The sequence below is a fragment of the Bos taurus genome, chromosome 3 (assembly GCF_002263795.3).
Source record: "Bos taurus isolate L1 Dominette 01449 registration number 42190680 breed Hereford chromosome 3, ARS-UCD2.0, whole genome shotgun sequence".
Lineage (NCBI taxonomy): Eukaryota > Metazoa > Chordata > Mammalia > Artiodactyla > Bovidae > Bos > Bos taurus.
The window spans coordinates 43,368,320-43,390,551 of NC_037330.1; the positions used below are offsets into that span (position 1 = coordinate 43,368,320).

At 36.6% G+C, this 22,232-nt stretch overlaps 1 protein-coding gene across 5 annotated transcripts in view; it reads right to left on the reverse strand.

Moving 5' to 3' along the window:
- Nucleotides 1–22,232, reverse strand: part of AGL (amylo-alpha-1, 6-glucosidase, 4-alpha-glucanotransferase) — a 101,607-nt gene that overhangs the window by 16,806 nt on the left and 62,569 nt on the right. For all 5 annotated transcript variants that reach the window (XM_005204115.5, XM_059884476.1, XM_005204113.5 and 2 more), the window contains 7 exons: nucleotides 20,128–20,258; nucleotides 16,491–16,627; nucleotides 16,114–16,247; nucleotides 15,044–15,219; nucleotides 10,979–11,081; nucleotides 8,603–8,828; nucleotides 7,307–7,418 (listed from right to left, as the gene is read on the reverse strand). In XM_005204115.5, the coding sequence (XP_005204172.1) occupies nucleotides 7,307–7,418; nucleotides 8,603–8,828; nucleotides 10,979–11,081; nucleotides 15,044–15,219; nucleotides 16,114–16,247; nucleotides 16,491–16,627; nucleotides 20,128–20,258 (1,019 nt within the window). The remainder of the gene's footprint in view (nucleotides 1–7,306; nucleotides 7,419–8,602; nucleotides 8,829–10,978; nucleotides 11,082–15,043; nucleotides 15,220–16,113; nucleotides 16,248–16,490; nucleotides 16,628–20,127; nucleotides 20,259–22,232) is intronic.

The following is a 22,232-nucleotide window of genomic DNA, read 5'->3' on the forward strand; positions in this document are numbered from 1 at the left end:
TAGGAACAAAAGACATTAAAAATGACTAAGTGGAGATGTTAGGCCTGGAATTTTTAATAGTTGAAATAAGGAAAACAGTAAAGTGATAATAAAGGGACTAAATAGTAGATGGATAGAGCTAAGAGTGAAATTAGTGAGATGGAAGACAAGATGGAAAAATTCTCCAGAGGCAGCAGGAGTGGTTAAAGGCAGACAACAGAAGAAAAGCTGTGGGGATAGAAATAAACAAGAAGATACCCAGACAAAAGTAGCCTCAGAAAGTGAAAAGAAATAGTAAATCTCAGATCAAAAGGGCTCATAGAGGACCACAGGAAGCAGATAAGAAAAGTTAGAGTAAAATCCCAAATTAAGACAAACAGATGGTTCTAAAACTTCAAAAAAGAAAGAGCAATCACTTCTAATAGAATGAAGTATAGGTCCATAAAACTTTCAATAGCTATACTGGAAGTAAGACATCAATAGAATAATATTTTCTAAAGCACTGAAGGAAAAAAGCATTTATGTCTAATCTGTCATTTAAATATGAGGGCATAATAAAAATACTGCCAGTCATTCAAGGCCTTGGTGGGTTTGACATGTAAACTGCTGTTGTTGTTCGGTTGGTAAATTGTGTCTGACATGCAAATTACAACTTTAAAAATACTCATATAGCAACAATAAAAATACTAACATAGCAACAATAAAAATAACTACAGCAAGACGCTGTAGTAGTAGGAATTGTTCTGAGGTTTTCATATACTAACATAAATAAATAAGCTCATTTGACTAATTCTAATAAGGAAAGAAATAAATGTTGGAGGATATAGTAACAGACAGGGGATGAAAACATGATCAAATTATACATCAAAGTTTATTGTTGCCTAAAAATAGCAATAACCAAGGAAAAGAAAAAGAAGAATAGTCACAACAATTTAAACTGAAATTTCACCTAGATAATATCAAACAGGGATTGGGGGAGAGGTGCATACACTAAGTTACTTAATTTGTTAGGGGTCAGTATAGATTTTAACAAGGAAATGAGTACAGACGTGAAAAATTAATACAGCTATAGGTCATAAAAACAAGAATCACAGGAACAAAAATAGAATGGATTAAAGTGGAATAAATAGTTTCTTTAAAAAATATCTGTAGAACGCAAAACCACACACAGTTAATAAAAGTCAATGTGAGAGATTATATTTGTGATATGAAGGTTGGGTAGGATTTCTGAAATAAAATATGGTGAAGGATATGACAGATAAGTTGGGAAAAGGTCTGTATAATTCTAAAATTAATGATGGACAAGTACTTAGAGTAAACAAAAAACTCCTGGTAAACAACATGAAAAATATCAGAATGCTAAAAGAAAGATGAATAAAGGTATAGAATAGGAACAAACAGTTTATAGAAAAGGAAACTTTCCAAAGACGCAATAAACATATGAGAAAATATTCAAATTTAATAACAGGAGAATTATAAGTAAAAACAACTACATATGGTTTTATAACCATATTCAGCATTAGATAATGCCAAATGATGTTGGGCTTTGGGCTACATAAGAAGACACTTTGGTTGGTAATGGGAATAGAGACTGGTGCAGTAATTCTGGAAAAGAATGTGGTAGTGTTTAAACAAAGGGCATAAAAGTACAGTAGATATAGCTCTGATATACCAATGTTAACTGAAATAAGCCAGACATAAAAGGACAAAAATCATGTAATTCCATTTATTTGAGGTACCAAGAATAATCAAATTCACAGAGACAGAAAACAGATTAGCAATTTCCAGGAACTGAGGGGAGGAAAGAATGAGGAATTACTGTTAACTGGGTGGGAGTTTCAGTTTGGGATGACAAAAAGTTCTGGAGATGGATAGCAGTAATGGTTGAAAACAGTGTGAATATATTTAGAGTCACTGCACTATACACTTAAAGAAGGCTAAAATGATGTATTTTATGATAAAAATGGTAAACATGTATTTTACCACATACACTCAATAGTAAAAAAATCCAAGCAATCCAATTAGAAAAGGGATAAAACAGTTTTATCATCAAAAAAGGGGTAGGGATGGAAAATAAGCATATGAACAGATGTTCAATACTATTAATAGGAAAATGCAAATCCAAAACACAATATATAGCGGTCGATTTCTTTGGAAAGAATGATGCTAAAGCTGAAACTCCAGTACTTTGGCCACCTCATGCGAAGAGTTGACTCATTGGAAAAGACTCTGATGCTGGGAGGGATTGGGGGCAGGAGGAGAAGGGGACAACAGAGGATGAGATGGCTGGATGGCATCACCGACTTGATGGATGTGAGTCTGAGTGAACTCCAGGAGTTGGTGATGGACAGGGAGGCCTGGCGTGCTGCGATTCATGGGGTCGCAAAGAGTCGGACACAACTGAGCTACTGAACTGAACTGAACATGTCCACCAGAATAGCTAAAAATAAACAAAAAAACCCCTACCAAATTCTGGCAAGGATGTGGAGAAATGATCTGTCCAGTTTGCTGGTGGGAGTGCAAAATGTTACAACCACTTTAGAAAACAGTCTCAGTTCAGTTCAGTCACTCAGTCATGTCTGACTCTTTGTGACCCCATGGACTACAGCATGCCAGGCCTCCCTGTCCATCACCAAATCCAGGAGTTTACTAAAGCTCACGTCCATTGAGTCAGTGATGCCATCCAACCATCTCATCCTCTGTTGTCCCCTTCTCCTCCTGCCTTCAATCTTTCCCAGCATCAGGGTCTTTCCCAATGAGTCAGTTCTTCCCATCAGGTGGCCGAAGTATAGGAGTTTCAGCTTCAGCATCAGTCCTTCCAATGAATATTCAGGACTGATTTCCTTTAGGATGGGCTGGCTGGATTTCCTTGCAGTCCAAGGACTCTCAAGAGTCTTCTCCAACACTACAGTTTAAAAGCATCAATTCTTCGGTGCTCAGCTTTCTTTAGTCCAACTCTCACATCCATACATGACTACTGGAAAAACCATAGCCTAGACTACATGGATCTTTGTTTTTATGTAATGTCTCTGCTTTTTAATATGCTGTCTAGGTTGGTCATAACTTTCCTTCCAAGGAGCACGTGTCTTTTAATTTCATGGCTGCAGTCACCATCTGCAGTGATTTTGGAGCCCCCCAAAATAAAGTCTGCCACTGTTTCCATTGTTTCCCCATCTATTTGCCATGAAGTGATGGAACCAGACGCCATGATCTTAGTTTTCTGAATGTTGAGTTTCAAGCCAACTTTTTCACTCTCCTCTTTCACTTTCATCAAGAAGCTTTTTAGTTCCTCTTCACTTTCTGCCGTAAGGGTGGTATCATCTGCATATCTGAGGTTATTAATATTTCTCCCGGCAATCTTGATTCCAGCATGTGCTTCACCCAGTCCAGTGTTTCTCATGATGTACTCTGCATATAAGTTAAATAAGCAGGGTGACAACATACAGCCTTGATGGACTCCTTTCCCTGTTTGAAACCACTGTGTTGTTCCATGTCCAGTTCTAAAGTTGCTTCCTGACCGGCATACAGATTTCTCAAGAGGCAGGTCAGGTGGTCTGGTATCCCATCTCTTGAAGAATTTTCCATAGTTTGTTGTGGTCCACACAGTCTAAGACTTCGTCATAGTCAATAAAGTAGATGTTTTTCTGGAACTCTCTTGCTTTTCGATGATCCAACAGATGTTGGCAATGCGATCTCTCATTGATTTGATCTGGTAACTTGATCTAAATCCAGCTTGAACATCTGGAAGTTCACGGTTCATATGCTGTTGAAGCCTGACTTGGATAATTTTGAGTATTACTTTACTAGCATGTGAGATGAGTGCAATTGTGCAGTAGTTTGAGCATTCTTTGGCATTGCCTTTCTTTGGGATTGGAATGAAAACTGATCTTTCCCAGTCCTGTGGCCACTGCTGAGTTTTCCAAAGTTGCTGGCATATTGAGTGTAGCACTTTTACAGCATCATCTTTAGGATCTGAAATAGCTCAACTGGAATTTCATCACCTCTACTAGCTTTGTTCGCAGTGATGTTTCCTAAAGCCCACTTGACTTCACATTCCAGGATGTCTGGCTCTAGGTGACCATCATGATTATATGGGTCGTGAAAATCTTTTTTATACAGTTCTTCTGTGTATTCTTGCCACTTCTTCTTAATATCTTCTGCTTCTGTTAGGTCCATACCATTTCTGTCCTTTATTGTGCACATCTTTGCATGAAATATTCCCTTGGTATCTCTAATTTTCTTGAGAATATCTCTAGTCTTTCCTATTCTATTGTTTTCCTCTATTTCTTTGCACTGATCCCTGAGGAAGGCTTTCTTATCTCTCCTTGCTATTCTTTGGAACTCTGCATTCAAATGGGTATATCTTTTCTTTTCTCCTTTGCTTTTCACTTCTCTTCTTTTCACAGTTATTTGTAAGGCCTCCTCAGACAACCATTTTGCCTTTTTGCATTTCTTTTTTTTGGGGGATGGTCTTGATCCATGTCTCCTGTACAATGTTACAAATCTATGTCCATAGTTCTTTAGGCACTCTGTCTATCAGATCTAATCCCTTGAATCTATTTGTCACTTCCACTGTATAATTGTAAGGGATTTGATTTAGGCCATACCTGAATGGTCTAGTGGTTTTCCCTACTTTCTTCAATTCAGAAAACAGTCTGGCAATTTCTTATAAAACAAATCATGTATATACCACATGACCACATTATTGGGATGAACTTACAGATGTTCAAGCTGGATTTAGAAAAGGCAGAGGAACCAGAGATCAATTTGCCAACATCCGTTGGATCATTGAAAAAGCAAGAGAGTTCCAGAAAAACATCTACTTCTACTTTATTGACTATGCCAAAGCCTTTGACTGTTTGGATCACAACAAACTATGGAAAATTCTTCAAGAGATGTATACCAGACCACCTGACCTGCCTCTTGAGAAATCTGTATGCAGGCCAGGAAGCAACTTTAGAACTGGACATGGAACAACACAGTGGTTTCAAACAGGGAAAGGAGTCCATCAAGGCTGTATATTGTCACCCTGCTTATTTAACTTATATGCAGAGTACATCATGAGAAACACTGGACTGGATGAAGCACAAGCTGGAATCAAGATTGCCGGGAGAAATATCAACAACCTCAGATATGCAGATGACACCACCCTTATGGCAGACAGCAAAGAAGAACTAAAGAGCCTCTTGATGAAAGTGAAAGAGGAGAGTGAAAAAGTTGGCTTGAAACTCAACATCCAGAAAACTAAGATCATGCCATGTTGTCCCATCACTTCATGGCAAATAGATGGGGAAACAGTGGAAACAGTGACAGACCTTACATTTTTGGGCTCCAAAATCACTGCAGATGGTGACTGCAGCCATGAAATTAAAAGACACTTGCTCCTTGAAAGAAAAGTTATGACCAACCTAGATAGCATATTAAAAAGCAGAGACATTACATAAAAACAAAGATCCATCTAGTCAAAGCTATGGTTTTTCCAGTAGTCACGTATGGATGTGAGAGTTGTATAAAGAATGCAGAGCGCCGAGGAATTGATGCCTTTGAACTGTGGTGTTAGAGAAGACTCTTGAGAGTCCCTTGGACTGCAAGGAGATCCAACCAGTCCATTCTGAAGGAGATCAGCCCTGGGATTTCTTTGGAAGGAATGATGCTAAAGCTGAAACTCCAGTACTTTGGCCAGCTCATGAGAAGAGTTGACTCATTGGAAAAGACTCTGATGCTGGGAGGGATTGGGGGCAAGAGGAGAAGGGGACGACAGAGGATGAGATGGCTGGATGGCATCACTGACTCGATGGACGTGAGTCTCAGTGAACTCCAGGAGTTGGTGATGGACAGGGAGGCCTGGCGTGCTGTGATTCATGGGGTCGCAGAGTCAGACACGACTGAGCGACTGATCTGATCTGATCTGATATATATATATATATATATATATAACCTATAATATATATATATGTACATAAGTTATATGTAGTATGTAACCTATACTATATATATAGTATAGGTTACATACTACACACACACACACATATATATGTGTGTGTGTATATATACATGAAGTTATACACAGGATCAAATTGCACAGAAGTACACACACACACACATATATACATATATATATATATATATATAGTATAGGTTACATACATACATACACACATATATATATATATGTGTGTGTGTGTGTATATACATGAAGTTATACACGGGATCAAATTGCACAGAAGTACACACACACACACACACACACACAAATGAGTTAATGTAAAACTGGTAAAAATGGAATATGTTCTATAGGTGAATTAACAGTATTATACTGATATCTATCTCCTGGTCATGATATTGCACTACAGTTACATAAGATGTCCTCATTGGGAGAAGATGGATGAAGAGTTCAGGATACTCATGTATCATTTTTGTAATTTTGTATGAGTCTCCAATTCTTTCAAAATTGAAAAGTTAAAAAGACTATTTGTGCTTAAAGAAATGTGTATTCCATAAGAGTACATTAGTATACAAAACCCCATTGGAATATCTCTAAGGGGAATGGGTAATAAAATGAAATAAATTATTAGCCTTGTATCGGCTAATGATGATGAGTATGTGCCATAAAAATCGGAATATGAAAAAAAAATCGGAATATGATGAACTTCAAAGATGTTAAAATGTATATTGATTTTAACTCTGAATACAAATAAACATCTTTATAAGAGACCAAATTACAAGGGCAGACAAACTATGGATGAAATCCTAGCTCTGCCACTTAGCAGTTCTGTAGACTCTGGGCAAGCTACTCTGCTTCAGCCATCTTATCAATAAAAATGAGAACAATGAAACTCATCCCCAACATTCTTAGGAGTGTTAAATGGGAATAACATAGGTAAAGTAGTTAGCACAGTGCCTAGCACATAGTAAGCACTCAATTATTAGCAATTATTATTACAATTATAAGTGTAAGCACCAAATTGGTTTTTGGTGCTTTCAAAGTTGGCTGACAAAGGATATAAAATTTTATCTTTCCTCCAGAAACTAAAACTAAGCTGGCAAGATCAGAAACTCTTAACCTTTTTCATTGTTATATTCTGAAGTATTATACACAAATAAAATACTTGTTGAATAAATGAACAATTTCAAGGTTTAATTTCATCTCATCAGTAAATCTTTATTATGTACCTAAAGTTATGTACCTTAATGGGACATCCCTGGTGGTCCAGCGGTTAAGACTCTGTACTCCCATTGCAGGGGGTGAGGGTTCAATTCCTGGTCAAGGAACTAGGATCCCACAGGCTGCACAGCGCGGCCAAAAAAAAAAAAAAAAGTTATGTACCTTCATCCTTCATGTTCCGATCTATCTGTGGACCAGCATTCCTTTCTCGGAACTGTATGCCCTGCATGTGTCTTTGCATAGCTTCCTGTATTACTTCAAACAATGGTTGATCCTGTTTGAAACATGGATGTTACCTGTTAGAAATTACATTTTTCTTATCTTCTTCCAAATTCTACAACTGAAGTTTTGTGAAAACATGTATTTTCCCTTAAAAGAAGAAATAGGGATCAGGGGTGGGACTGGGGAAATCAGCAGCCTTTATATATCATATAATACAGCAGACCTTTTGCATGTGAATATTTAACATATTGTAGTTGTAACTATAAATTTCTGTGACATGAAATAATCTGTAATTCTGCTGATACATGAAAAAGAATCTTGTGAGTTGTGATCTGTTAAACAGTTCAACTAATAAACAAATCCAGCTTATTATGTAGAAATCCGAGTTTTAAACTGGCATTGCTCCAATTCATCCACATACATAGCAATGGAGACAAATTATATACTAAAATGGTAATGCACTTACATTAAAAAATTTGGGGACAAATATTCTTCAAACACTTCATGATATAAACATCATAGAGCTAGCACTGAGGTAGCCTAGAAGCCCTCCACCCAAGTAAACTGTAACATAAATGCAGATCAGATGTGGCAAAAGTACAATATTCTGTACATTCTTGACTGGGGAAAGAACATACACAAATGTTTATTCATTCTGCACTGCACATAAGAGAAACTCTGAACTCCCTGGATTGGTAGCCAAGGCTCTCCACAATTTGGCCCCCACTTTCCACAATCCCTTACTACCTGGCAGGTGCCCTACACAAAAAGCCAAACACTGGATGGAGCAGTATGTCCTAAGCTGTGCTTCAATCCACCCTGTGCTTTTATTATTCTTTTCATCTTTAGTGCCTTCTCATAATTTCCCTCATCTCTGATGAAATCCTACTCACTTTTTGAGGTTAGTTTAGGTGAAATTTTAATTATTTTCTGTAGTCCTCCCTGATCCCACTAAGAGATCATCTCTCTTTCTTTTATGAGACTAAAAGAGGCACTTCCCATATATTTCTTTTTGCAATGATTATATTATTAATATATACACATGACCTCTTCTACCGTATTGCAAGCTCATCAGGTAAAGAATAAGTCATCTCTGCAGTCTCTCACAGTAGCAGCAGGTGCTAAATAAACACCAATATTTGAAGAATTGTAAGACTCAGATTCTTAATTACATGTACTTTTATATTAGAAAGTAAACTTATTCAGGAAAAAATTATTTTAAGAAATGATCTTTACCACTGTGCCGGCAGACAAAGGAACAGAGTCGTCTGCAGGATACATTCTGGAAACTGGGCAGTTGAGAATGTCCAGCCCATTTGGAACCATTTTACAATAGTCCTGAATACACTGCAGCCACCACCACACAGCATCCCGGCAGTTGTATCTGGCGTGAGTTCCTTCACCCAGGAGATTAGGAATGAGGCCATGTCTCAGGGTACTAGCAAATGCTAAAATGATATTCCTACAACAACAGAATTAGGTGAATCATTCGACATGAAAATCACTTAAAAAACTAAAGGCAAAAAAGTCACTTTGGGTGATCATTATTTTTTATTATTTTCTCTTATTTCTTTGTATTTTCATGTAGAAAGTGGTCATAATATAGAATAAGCACTGAATTAAAAGTCAGGAACCTTGATCCTTGCCTTGCCTTTTTCTCTAACAATCTGTATGACTTATCCTCTGGGAGAGATTTTTTCCATCTGTGGAGTTTGGGACCAGATGATTTTTAAGGTCCCTCATGACTCAAAAGAACAGGAATTTTATTATCTTGAATGGCAGATACCAAAAATAAAGCAAACACATAAGAAAATTAAAGGTAAACTGACCTTGAAAAACATAATTCATTTTCAAAAACTTGTAGAGAATATTTTATCTTTCAACATATTATTCTACCATCATATACCAAAAGGCAACTTTGTAAGATGGCTTTCTAAGAAGAGCATGAAACTGAGAATTAAGACTGAGATTTAAATCCTAGTGTTGCCATCTGTATAACCTTGGAAAAGTCATTTAAAGTTTTTTTTTTTTTTGCTAAAACCATTTAGAAATTTAATCAATTCTGTGTATACGGTAATACCTCTCTCTTAAATAATTGTGTAAAAGGAGCTTTTTTATTTTCTGCAGTACAGAAGTGTTAGTGTGGAGAGTGACACTTCCAATTAATAAAAGGTCAGAATACTAGCGATTTTAATTATCCAGAACATGTCATACACATGGAAGTTGAGTAAAAAGTCCTCTATCCATGAACATCTCTGCAGAGGGTGGAAGCAGAACTATCTGTGGTAGAGACAGCCATATGTCCACCAAAATGGCTTTCCTAAAGGTCCCAGTCAGATGACGGCATTCTCCAGGCAAAAAAAAAAAAAAAAAAACGTAACTGCATGGAACAGGAGTGTTTTCCCCAGGATCTCTTTCCCTTTCTGCCAGCTGACGGGAGAGACCCAGAGGTCCTGGAAGATTGTATATCATGCAGATAAAGGAGGCTATATCCCTTAACCACCATGTGGAAAACTGCCTCCTGAACACCCATATAGGATCAGAAAATCATAAATTTTGTTTATGAAAAGCCCTTGAAATTTAATGGCTTATAATTCATAGTAGTTAGCACTACTCTAACAAACATATTATCTTCTGGGAAGTCTTCTAGATCAGGGTAGGCAAACTATTTTTCTGTAAAAGGCAAGATGTAAATATTTTAGGCTTTGTTGACCTTACATAGTGCAATCATGCATTCTTCTTCTTTCAATAATTCTTTGAAAAGGTAAAAACCATTCTTAGCTCACAGGTCATACAAAACAGGTGACATCAAAACAAAAATATTAAAAAAAAATGTTTTGCTACAGGTTTTAACTTGTAGAGCAGTGATTTCAAACTTCAGTCTTAGGCCACTGGAAATCACTGAAGCCCCTGCAAAAACACAGATTTCCATCTGTCAACTCTGCCTTTCCACCTCCAGGTTTGGACTCAGGGAGTTCAGCACAGGGACCAAGAATTTGCATTTCTAACAAGTTGTCAGATGATAGTAATACTGATTTATGGAACACTATACAACACTGCTGTAGAGCCTTTCTTTTCTACCTTTGATAAGTTTATTTATAGTATTGTGACATAGAAAACATCATTTTAAATCTAGAAAACATAAACTGGAGGTTATGAGGTCTGCACTAAAAAGAAGGAAACCTGATATTATAATTCTCTTTACAGGACTCTGTCATTATGGAAGAACAAAAAATGGAAGACCTTCCAATTTTACCTAAAAGTCATCTGCATTCTTATACTTAATTCGGGCACAGACATTTTATTCTTTAGTCAGCGATGTTTGTAACATGGTTATACAATTATTAGTTTTTCCTGAAATAAAGTAGCAAATGCTGAAGATAACCTGATCTGTAATGTGAAGTATTAGAATTTGGTAACTTCAAAGATTGTCACACCTTTGAAATTCTATGATCCTATTAAATGAACACACAACAAATAAAATAAAAATCACACCTCAGGAAAATGTGGCTACCTACCAAGTGTTGAGAATAGATGAATAAGAAAGGCCTGAAGAGCACTGAAAAACACTAAGACATAAACTTGCATTGCAACTTTTTAAAGATTTCCTACCTGGCCTCCAAATAGCGTCCAGTAATCAGCAGTAGACCTCTAAGGGCAATAAAAGTATCCCTTCCCCAGCAGCGGAAAATACCAGCAGAGAAGTGAGGTAAGCCTAACAGAAAACACAGCAAAGTAATCTATTAACCTCAGTATACACAAGCCTACGAACTCCACGACTATAGGTTGAGCTGCTCTAAACTTTGGGGTTAAGGAGGAGGTGAAAAGAGTCTTCAAACTCTCTTAAAATTATCTGCAGAGTGTATGGTTATTCTTATGTCTACTTTTGTGTGATGAGGTTCCATAATCATATCTGATTCTTAAAGGAATCTGTCACTCAAAATAGACTAAGAACCAGTGCTATAGAGTGATGCTTATTTGAACCGGTTAGAATGTATGAGTTTTTAAAAATAGACTTTCTTTTAGCAAATTAAAGATAAAATCAGAGGTCAGATATTTAACACATGAAGAAACACTCAATATAGTAATAATGATATATTTTAAAAGGTTCTACCTGAAGTTTGAAGGCAACAAATTAATCTAAATATGGGATGATTACCTTAATGACAAATAATTACATGTTTATTGATCTACCACTCTAGGGTTATTACTTCATCACCAAATTTCCCATTAACTTAAAACCACTTAAAAGTGTCACAGTTCGTTAGAAACAACTTTTACAGGTGAAAACAAGGATTTCAGATGTTAAATCCCTTGAAAACTTTAGGTAACTACAGGCTTTATGCAGGAAGTAAAACAGAATGACCATAGATAAAATCTAAAATTTTACTTTTATATTTAGTTTGGTTTCTTATGAAATGTGAAAAGAAATACAATTGTTATATGTAACAATCAGCAGGAAAGTAAAGCAAAGGAAATTAGCATTTCACCATAAAACAAAACTGCGCTAAAGTATACATGTAACAAAAATTTCAGGGAAGAAAAACTCAGGTCATAAATAAAACGTTCACAGCATTCATTTATAACTATTTTCTAAACACTTAACACTATCTGACATTATTTTGTTTGTCTTCTGGTTTGTTGAGTGAATGTCCCTCCCCAGTGGAAAATATGACCCATGATAACAGAAACCTCATTAACCTTATTTGCCAAGTTATATCACTGAAAACTGTAACGTATATATCACTATGAAAATGTATTGGATGAAGGAAATAATTGGATTAATTATAAAATGTAAATTGAGAGGTGAGATAATTTGACTAAGGAAAAATATTGCCAATACTTTACAATTAAAGTTTCTGTTTGTTAGGTCTTCACCTTGGAGAAAGACATTATTTTCTTCAGTTAGGAAAGGATCAGAACTAAAGATAACATCAGACATTTCTTTCTATATTTTCTCCCAAATAGTGGTATAAAATTTCCCTAAACACTTTTATATTGTTCACACACAGTTGACTTCCCAGGTGGTATAGTGGTAAAAATCTGCCTGCCAACTAGGAGATGCAGGTTTGATCCCTGGGTCAGGAAGATGCCCTGGAGAAGGAAATGGCAACCCATTCCAGTATTCTTGCCGGGAAAATTCCATGGACAGAGGAGCCTAGTGGGCTACAGTCCATGTGGTGGCAAGGAGTCAGACACTACTGAGCAACTGAGCACCCACATACATGGTTGACATACAGTTTATATATATGGTCGATGATGGTACTGATGACAGCAGCGAATACATATATATATATAGTATTCCATGTTGCACAGATTTCCTGGTACTTTAACCCACTTAACTGGAGAAGGCAATGGCATCCCACTCCAGTACTCTTGCCTGGAAAATCCCATGGAGAGAGGAGCCTGGTAGGCTGCAGTCCATGGGGTTGCTAAGACACTAAGTGACTTCACTTTCCCTTTTCACTTTCATGCACTGGAGAAGGAAATGGCAACCCACTCCAGTGTTCTTGCCTGGAGAATCCCAGGGATGGGGGAGCCTGGTGGGCTGCCGTCTATGGGGTTGCACAGTCAGACATGACTGAAGCGACTTAGCAGCAGCAGCAGCAGCAGCAGCAGCAACCCACTTAACACTTGGCATAAAATATAAGTATAGACAGATCCAAGGGTAAGTTTGAGTTGCTATGCCCTGAATACAGGCACTCTTGTTAAAAAGTCAAAACTAAAACCTCTAGCATCCATGTGTGGAAATATTTGTATTCACTAAAACATTTTTTAAATTAATTAATTAACTTTATTTTTGGCTGTGCCGAGTCTTCAGTTGCTGCACAGGCTTTTCTCTAGTTGCAATGAGCAGGGACTATTCTCTAGTTGCGGTGTATGGGCTTCTCATTGCAGTGGCTTCTCTTGTTGCAGATCATGGGCTACAGGGCACGTGGGCTCCAGGAGTTCTGGCTCATGGGCTCTAGAGCTCAGGCTCAGTTGTGGCAAATGGGCTTAGCTCCTTCGTGGCATGTGGGATCTTCGTGGACCAGGGATTCAATCTGTGTCTCCTGCACTGGCAGGCAGATTCCCAGGGAAGCCCTATATTAACTTTTCGACCTTTCAGAATATATGACTTACAGATCACACATCTTCTGAATAATTTCTACCTTGTCAATTAATGTATAAGTTTAAAATTATACACATATTTTGTATCACTGTTAGAAAAGGAAGGTATTCCTGGCCTTTGTATCATTTAAAAATGAAACCAAGAAATCTATCTGCAAATCCATATACAGTCCTATAATATGGAATATACAAAACTCTCCTTTAGCATGCTAGAAAGAAATACCAGAACTTCTATCCATATTTATAAACTATATTTTTAGTTTTTCTTTTTGTTTTATATTGTACATGATATGTAAACATACCAAGTATAATAGCGTATGATTATATCATTTATGATCTCAATATATTTATTTTGGGAGTGTTTAACAACAGAACTGGATAATCAAAAATGTTGAGATCACTATTTTATATAATAGGCTTCTAAACAGTAGGCTTTAAAGTCAACTTCTGCATTTTTTCCACAATGTTCTTGTTCAGTCTTATGACCATCTGCCATGAATTCACGGGGGAAAGTACCAGAAGGATATAAAATAGTTGAGTGAAAATCTAAAACACAATTATATAATTAAAATATTCAGAAGGTTCATATAATCCTTCTAAGTGAAATGTTAATTTCTTTTTTAGTTGTTGGGTTCTAGTAGGTCATTTTTATAGGTTTGGCCACCTCATGCAAAGAGTTGACTCACTGGAAAAGACTAATGCTGGGAGGGATTGGGGCCAGGAGGAAAAGGCAACAACAGAGGATGAGATGGCTGGATGGCATCACCGACTTGATGGACATGAATCTGAGTGAACTCCGGGAGTTGGTGATGGGCAGGGAGGCCTGGCGTGCTGCAGTTCATGGGGTCGCAAAGAGTCGGACACGACTGAGCGACTGAACTGAATGCAAATTTAAGGGTAAACTGAGGCAATCACATAGACAATACTGTTCCTTTCATCCTGCAGTTGGTATTTCTCAGTTTAGTTTGGAAGTTCTAAACTTCAGTGGACTCAAATATTAAATACTTTTTAGAAATAGCTTGAAATTTATTAAAAAGAAATCATAAGCCTATTTTGCTAAGAATTATACCTGTTACTTGATTTGGGTTTTAAATATACTTTCAGGAAAGATGCTAATGGAGTTGGAAGCATTTAATTACAATTAGACACATAATAAAAATTATTTAGCATTTGTTTTGTGTTTCGTAACTTGTAGAGGATCTTCACATGATCTCTTGGTAATTACAAGGCTATGTAAATTTTTTATATTGGGGAAAAAAAGTATAATGTAATGGGAAAGGTAGTAAAACAGATTTGATTGAAAAATGCAAAATGTTATGAGTTGGAAAAAATACACATGCAGAAGAAAGGGATTAACTGGCCACAATAAAAAGTGCACATAAATAAATGTCTGGTGCACAGTGATACTTAAATAGCACCGTTATTACTTTTATAAATGTATGCCTGTGAAATTTTACCAGTAACATAAAAGCTTGGAGAACATCATGAGTTTTTAAAAAATAATCATTTCTTTATAATTTTCCTAATACTGACTTACACATTTTAATCTTGTACATAATTTCTTACCTGCAGCTAGAGACACACAACACTGCTCCTTCTCCCTTGTGATCTCATTCAGCCTGCATGGCACATCCGTCAGCGAAGGTGAAAGAAGTGGCAGAGAAGAGAATCTTCCTACTCCACACATTTGGACTGAACCCAAGGAAAGGTGTTTCACAAAGGTAGAACCATTCTGAACAAAGCTGCAACAAAGTTATAGAGTTCAAAGTGTTACGGGTAGAAATAAAAAATTTTTATTACTTATTCAAAAAAATTTATTAGGGTAAGAACACCTAATTTGAGAATCTACTTTTTTAAAGAGATTTTTAAGGGTACAATACCAATTGTTATTTACAGCCACAACATTGTACATTAGATCTCAAAACTTACTCATTTTGCATACCTGAAATTTTATGCCTTATTGATTCAAAAAATTTTAGCAGTATTATTGTAGTTCTTTTTTTCTCTTCAAAAAGTTTCTCTATTCAAATGTATAGCAATGCTAAAATCAGTTAAACAGAATTTTAAATTTGGTAAAGGTTTCAGAACTGCCTTCATTTCACCCAGTATTGTATCTACCTAGCTGGCTTTAAAATGTTTACTGTAAAACAAATGGTAGAGTTGAAGTTTTATCCTTTCTGAAGTTATGCCCAAATTGCCTTGGCTGCTCATCACTGGTACATTCCAGCCTGTGGTTTCACCTCAGGGAAATTCACTAATAAAGGCATATTTCACTTATAACAATAGCAGAATATTTTTTCTCTTAATCAATAAAAAATTAGAAAAAAATAGTATGTGTAGATTTAAACAAATTTATCCATTAATTTAACAACTCGAGGTATAGAGATAACACCAAGTAATTAAAATTCCCCATCAACATGTTTTTTAGCTTTATAGAATAGATTTTAATATCTAAGTTTGTTTCTGTATGTTCCAGATTAAAGGATGTTAATACATTTTATGCCCACTTACTAACTTTTTCAGCTGTATGCATGCATGACAATTCCTGATGTTTTGGTCTTTTTAAGAGTGTATACACTGACTGTATGTGGCTTCTACACAAACATGCCTATCCACTCAATCTTTGCTGGGTATACCTTGACATTTGCTTCCATGCTACATCCAGAAGAGTGGTGTATGCACCGATTAATATAGCATCAAAGTAACACGGGATAAGGTAACGTGGGATCTGCTTCAGGTAGAAGAACATAGCCTGCAACCATTTACCAACCTGTTATAAAAATAATTTTAAAAGTTAACTTGGTGTGCTTATAGGCTTGGATTTAAAAGCTAAATCCAAACATTCCACTGTACTATCTAGCAATCTATTAACCAGATTTTCACTTATAAGAACTGAAAGATGATGCAGAAGAAAATGTTTCAGGTTAGAAAACAACATAAACGTATATGTTAATACACATTTCTTACTGTGCTCCTCACCTTTTATTTTTTTGGACAATATAGCTTTACTTACTTCAGCAATAGTTCCTGACCGTGAAATAAGTCGGTTACTGACATAGTCAATCATCCAGTCTCCAGATCTCAAATTATCACAGAAGGGATGCCCCAAGTCATTCTTTGGTCTTATTTCTGCCAATACGGACATTAATCCTGAAAATTCAGAGAAATATCATACCAATTTAATCACTGGCAGAGTAGTTTGCTCTCACAGCCTGGCAACCTGCTGCTAGTCTCCAGTGATTGATGGTGAATATACACACAGCTAGATACAAGAGCAGCATAAACCTCAGTGGCACTTCCCATGACTGGAGGTAAGTGTGGCAACACTGCCTTGAACCAAGATATAAAGGCAGGCTGACGGGGACTGTGGTCAGTCACATGAGCTATGCAGAGCTTTCCAAGATTCCTGTTTGCTGGGTTGGTCCTGCTCTTTTGAATTTTAATATTACAATATTCAAAGGCAATTGGCACAGCTTCCCTATCCTAAGGCATCTAGGGGCAGAAAACTGGTAAGTTTGTCTTTTCACAGTTGAAAAGTAGTAGATTCATGAATATTCACGCAAGATTTAAGAAAAATCATAGAACTGGCCTCAGAGACAGCAAGATCACCTATGGTGATACTACGAATAAAGTCTGTTCTGGAGAGAATCTTTGAAATATAACAGGAGTTTGTGTTGTTTAGTTGCTAAGTTGTCTGACTCTTTTGCAACCTCATGGATTGGATCCTGTTACCAGGTTCTTCTGTCCATGAAATATTCCAGGCAAGAATACTGGAGTGGGTCACCATTTCCTTCTCCAGGGGATCTTCCCAACCCAGAGATAGAACCCTGTCTCCTGCATTGGCAGGCGGGTTCTTTATTGCTGAACCATCAAGGAAGACCATAACAGAGGTACTTGGAACTAAATGAGGTATCAAAATGAAGTATACAGACATATCCTCAAGTACCACTCAATTAGAAATATTAGAATTTCTATGCACGTGTGTGTGTGTGTGTGTGTGTGTGTGCTCAGTCGTGTCCAATTCTTTGTGACTCCATGTACTGTAGCCCATCAGGCTCCTCTGTTCCTGGAATTTTCAAGGCAAGAATACTGGAGTGGGTTGTCATTTCTTACTCCAGGGCATCTTCCTGACCCAGGGATTGAACCTGCATCAGTCATCTATCTGCACTGGCAGGCAGATTCTTTGCCGCTGTGCCATAGAAATTTTTGGGCTTCCCAGGTGGCTCAGTGGTAAGAGGATCCACTTGCCAATGCAGGAGATGTAGTATGTTCAATCCCTGGGTCAGGAAGATCCCCTGGAAGAAATGGCAACCCACTCCAGTATTCTTGCCTGGAGAATCCCATGGACAGGGGAGCCTGGCAGGCTATAATCCATAGGGTTGCAAAGAATTTCTATGTATATATAACATATTGTTATTTCAATGACAGATAGCTAGAACAATACTTCTTTTCATCACTTAATAGGGTAGTAATTTAAAATTATATTGGCTTCACTGACTTCATTCCAAATAAATTTATTTAGTTAGTTAGAATTTAATTAATTTTATTGTGTATACTAAGCATGTTTTGAAAATTTCAAGTTAAATATATAAATTTAAGATATTGTTACAAGAAGTAGGGAAGGGGAATTCGGGTTAGAGAAGAGAAAGGTCAGTGAAATGGTTAAGTGTGATTTGAATAATCTCCTGGGTGTTTATTGGAAGGACTGATGTTGAAGTTGAAACTCCAATACTTTGGCCACCTGATGCGAAGAGCTGACTCATTTGAAAAGACCCTGATGTTGGGAAAGATTGAGGGCAGGAGGAGAAGGGGATGACAGAGGATAAGATGGTTGTATGGTATCACCGAATCGATGGACATGGGTTTGGGTGGACTCCGGGAATTGGTGATGGACAGAGAGGCCTGGAGTGCTGAGGTTCATGGGGTCGCAGAGTTGGACATGACTGAGTGACTGAACTGAACTGAGGTTGTTATTAAAAGCCTATTGGAAATACAACGTGATTGTTGAAATATTAAACAGCCAGAGGGATTACGGATTGGTATAGAGTACAAAAATAAATCAAATAAGGGCAATTATATTTAGAACAAATGAGAAAAATCATTTCATGAAGAAGTAGAAGGAAAGTAGAAAGTTTAGTTATGTCTATGCTGCTACTGCTAAGTTGCTTCAGTCGTGTCCTACTCTGTGCAACCCCAGAGACGGCAGCCCACCAGACTCCCCCGTCCCTGGGATTCTCCAGGCAAGAACACTGGAGTGGGTTGCCATTTCCTTCTCCAAAGCGTGAAAGTGAAGTCGCTCAGTCGTGTCCAACTCTTAGCGACCCCATGAACTGCAGCCTACCAGGCTATAACTATACTTAATTAATTATAAGGAACATAAAGGCGAGAAAAGAAGTTCACAAAAGTACAATCTTTTCAGGCAAGTAGAAAAAGGAGTTTAACATCTCAGAATGAAAATGGAGTAGATAGCTGCTTATGGCTGGTAACACATACATTTCTTTATTACAGCATAAAATAAAAAATGAGAATATTTCAGAAAAAATGTCATAAGCATAAAAAGTCTTAAAATTTTTTATTGAAAGCTTCTTATGTGCTTGATTTAGCAGAAGGTATGAAAGCTAAAAACAAGAACCCTTCAAAAGGCAAACATTATTCTTCTAAGGGTATAGTCCACTTAGTAGAGTTTGATAGCTAGTTATCACTGAATATTTACTATGAACTAACCACTCACTGTCTAAGTACTTTATACATATTAACTCATTTAATCCCAACAGTAAGCCCTTGTGGTAAACACTATTTTTATTTCCATTTTACAGATGAAAAATTGAGCCACAATTTGCCATATAATTAAAGCTAGTCAGTGCAACCCATAAAATTTGGTTCTAAAGCCTATTTCTTGACCATGATAAAACATTCACAAAAAATAGTATATTAATTATTAAAATAAAGCAATAAATTCCAAGGGCTAATAAGAGATACAATAGATAAATACAATGGGTGTCTGGAAGACAAAGAAATTACTGTGAAATCAATAATTAAGGAAGGATTTGTGGAAGATGTAAGAATTGAATTGGCCCTTAAAGACGGGAGATGTACAAAGAAATTAGGAGTCGAAAAGGAGGCTTGTTAAGTTGTAAACTTCATGAACCAGGAACATAAGTGCAGTAAATCAAATTTCCTAAATAAAAATCTAAGAAAATATGGCTAACCAAATGAATTAAGCTGACAGTTAAATATTTAGTTCCTTTATCTCAGTTTACAACTACTCTAACTACAAAATATTTAACTAAAAGTTCTCTTTGTAGGATAAAGCAAATAGGCAATAAAAAAAATTTCCAATTATATGAAAAAAGATGACTATACTTACAACCTAGTCCCATTTGGGGCCCAAATGAATAATCTCATTTAATCCTCACAAAAGTCTATGAATTAGACTTTTAATTAGTCTATTCACATGTTATGGAGGCAGAAGTTGGGGCACAGAGAATTTAAGTTACTTGTCAGAGGTCAATCAATGAGTAGGTGGCAGAGCCATGATTTGAACCCAAGCAGTTGAACTCTGAGCCCATACTCTTATTTCTATAAGGAAGATACCACATGACCCTAAAAAAATACCCCTGAAAAGCTTCACCATCTTTATACTTGCTTACCTTGAAGACCTGCATATTTAAGAGGTAACCAGTTTGGTATGTTATAACATCCTCCACCATCTTCTTTTTCTTCTGATTCACATCGGTAAAGTACCTGATTTAGCTCAGCCAAAGTTAATCTAGAGGCAATACTAAAAATTGGAAAATAAAACTGGTTAAATATAATGAAATTCCACTTGCTGTCAATAAAAATAAAGAAGAAAATCTGAACCATAACCATAAAATGTCTTGGAAATGTATGTTTTAGGAACTCGGCATTATACTATACATTGTAAGCAGTATGCATTATAAACAACAATTACAGAACAAACATGCTAAAAACTCAGTTAGAAGTAACATTTCTTCCAAGACAAGGAATTAATCAAGTGCTACATTTTATTAGTTAGAAGTACACTGAAAAAATCTTTTGGCTGTTATACCCTTTATCTTTTAAATTTGTGTTTTTATTTTTATTTTTTTAATTTGATGGTTATGAACACATATTTTTCTCATTCAAAAGGCTCCTGTTAACTGCAAGCCTAAGCCAGAATGTTCCATTTCCCTGTTTTTCAACTTGTGCTAAATCAAGAGCCTAGGGGAGAAATGGGTAGGTCTGAGAGTGGGGCAGGTCCTTCACCATGCAACAGCCACAAACTTTCCCCCTGGCCTCTTGGAGACAGAATGGCAGTTGACTTAAAAGATCCTATATCTCAGGGACTTCCCTGGTGGCCCAGTGGCTAAGACTCGATGCTCCCAATACAGAGGATCCCACATGCTGCAACTAACAGTTAACATGCCACATCTAAAGATCCCATGTGCTGCAACTAAGATCCGGGGCAGCCAAATAAATAAAAATTTAAAAAAGATCCTATATTTCAAGAGAAGAATTTGTTGGCAAAACGAACAGACACCAGAGAACTTTTGTAAGCAATGTATTTTTTAACCTTAAACTCTTTCTTTCTATTTTAGACTTAGTCTTTTTTCTCCTTTATATTCTCCTATGTGTGACAAGCACTTTTATACTAATTATCTTAAACTCAAAATAATTATCAAAGGGCCAGTAAAAGGACAATCAAAAGTCAGTTAACTACCTTACAAATCACGTGTTATTCTACTGTTGCCTATCTCTCCTTTTCCTTTCTGTCCTTCCCTAAAGTTGCACTACCTTTCAGATTCGTTGTTCAAAGAACTAAGATTTTCTTAAAGTTGTTTCTTGATAATGATCAGAATGCAGAAACTAACTCTCATGGCCTTAGTTTCAACAAAGGTTCAGTTAGCACTGAAATTGTATAAGGGACCACACCTACCTGAATGCAACTGAAACCCTACTTTCTTGCACTTCTAATTACTCAGGTAAATTCACCTTATATAACTGAAATATCATGAATATTATGTGAACACATATTTTCTTGAAAATATTCTCTTTTTTCTCATTTACTTCTGTCTCAACTTGGAACATGACTTAGTGACTAAACCACCACCATCAACTTAGAAAATTGTCAGCTGTGCTTTGTTCCCTTTGTCTCTGCTAGCTTCCCTCCTCTCTCCTGGGATTGACTGTAACTTGTGAGTCAAGAGTGAGTCAAATCAGCAGCCTCAGTACCAACTCCATTCTACTGTAGTATTTACCAATATGTAGCCAGTGAACTTCTTGCAGAAAGCCCAGAGATATATCCACACACCTATGGACACCTTATCTTTGACGAAGGAGGCAAGAATATACAATGGAAAAAAGACAATCTCTTTAACAAGTGGTGCTGGGAAAACTGGTCAACCACTTGTAAAAGAATGAAACTAGAACACTTTCTAACACCATACACAAAAATAAACTCAAAATGGATTAAAGATCTAAACGTAAGACTAGAAACTATAAAACTCCTAGAGGAGAACACAGGCAAAACACTCTCCGACATAAACCACAGCAGGATCCTCTATGACCCACCTCCCAGAATATTGGAAATAAAAGCAAAAATAAACAAATGGGATCTAATTAAAATTAAAAGCTTCTACACAACAAAGGAAACTATAAGCAAGGTGAAAAGACAGCCTCCAGAATGGGAGAAAATAATAGCAAATGAAGCAACGGACAAAGAATTAATCTCAAATATATACAAGCAACTCCTGCA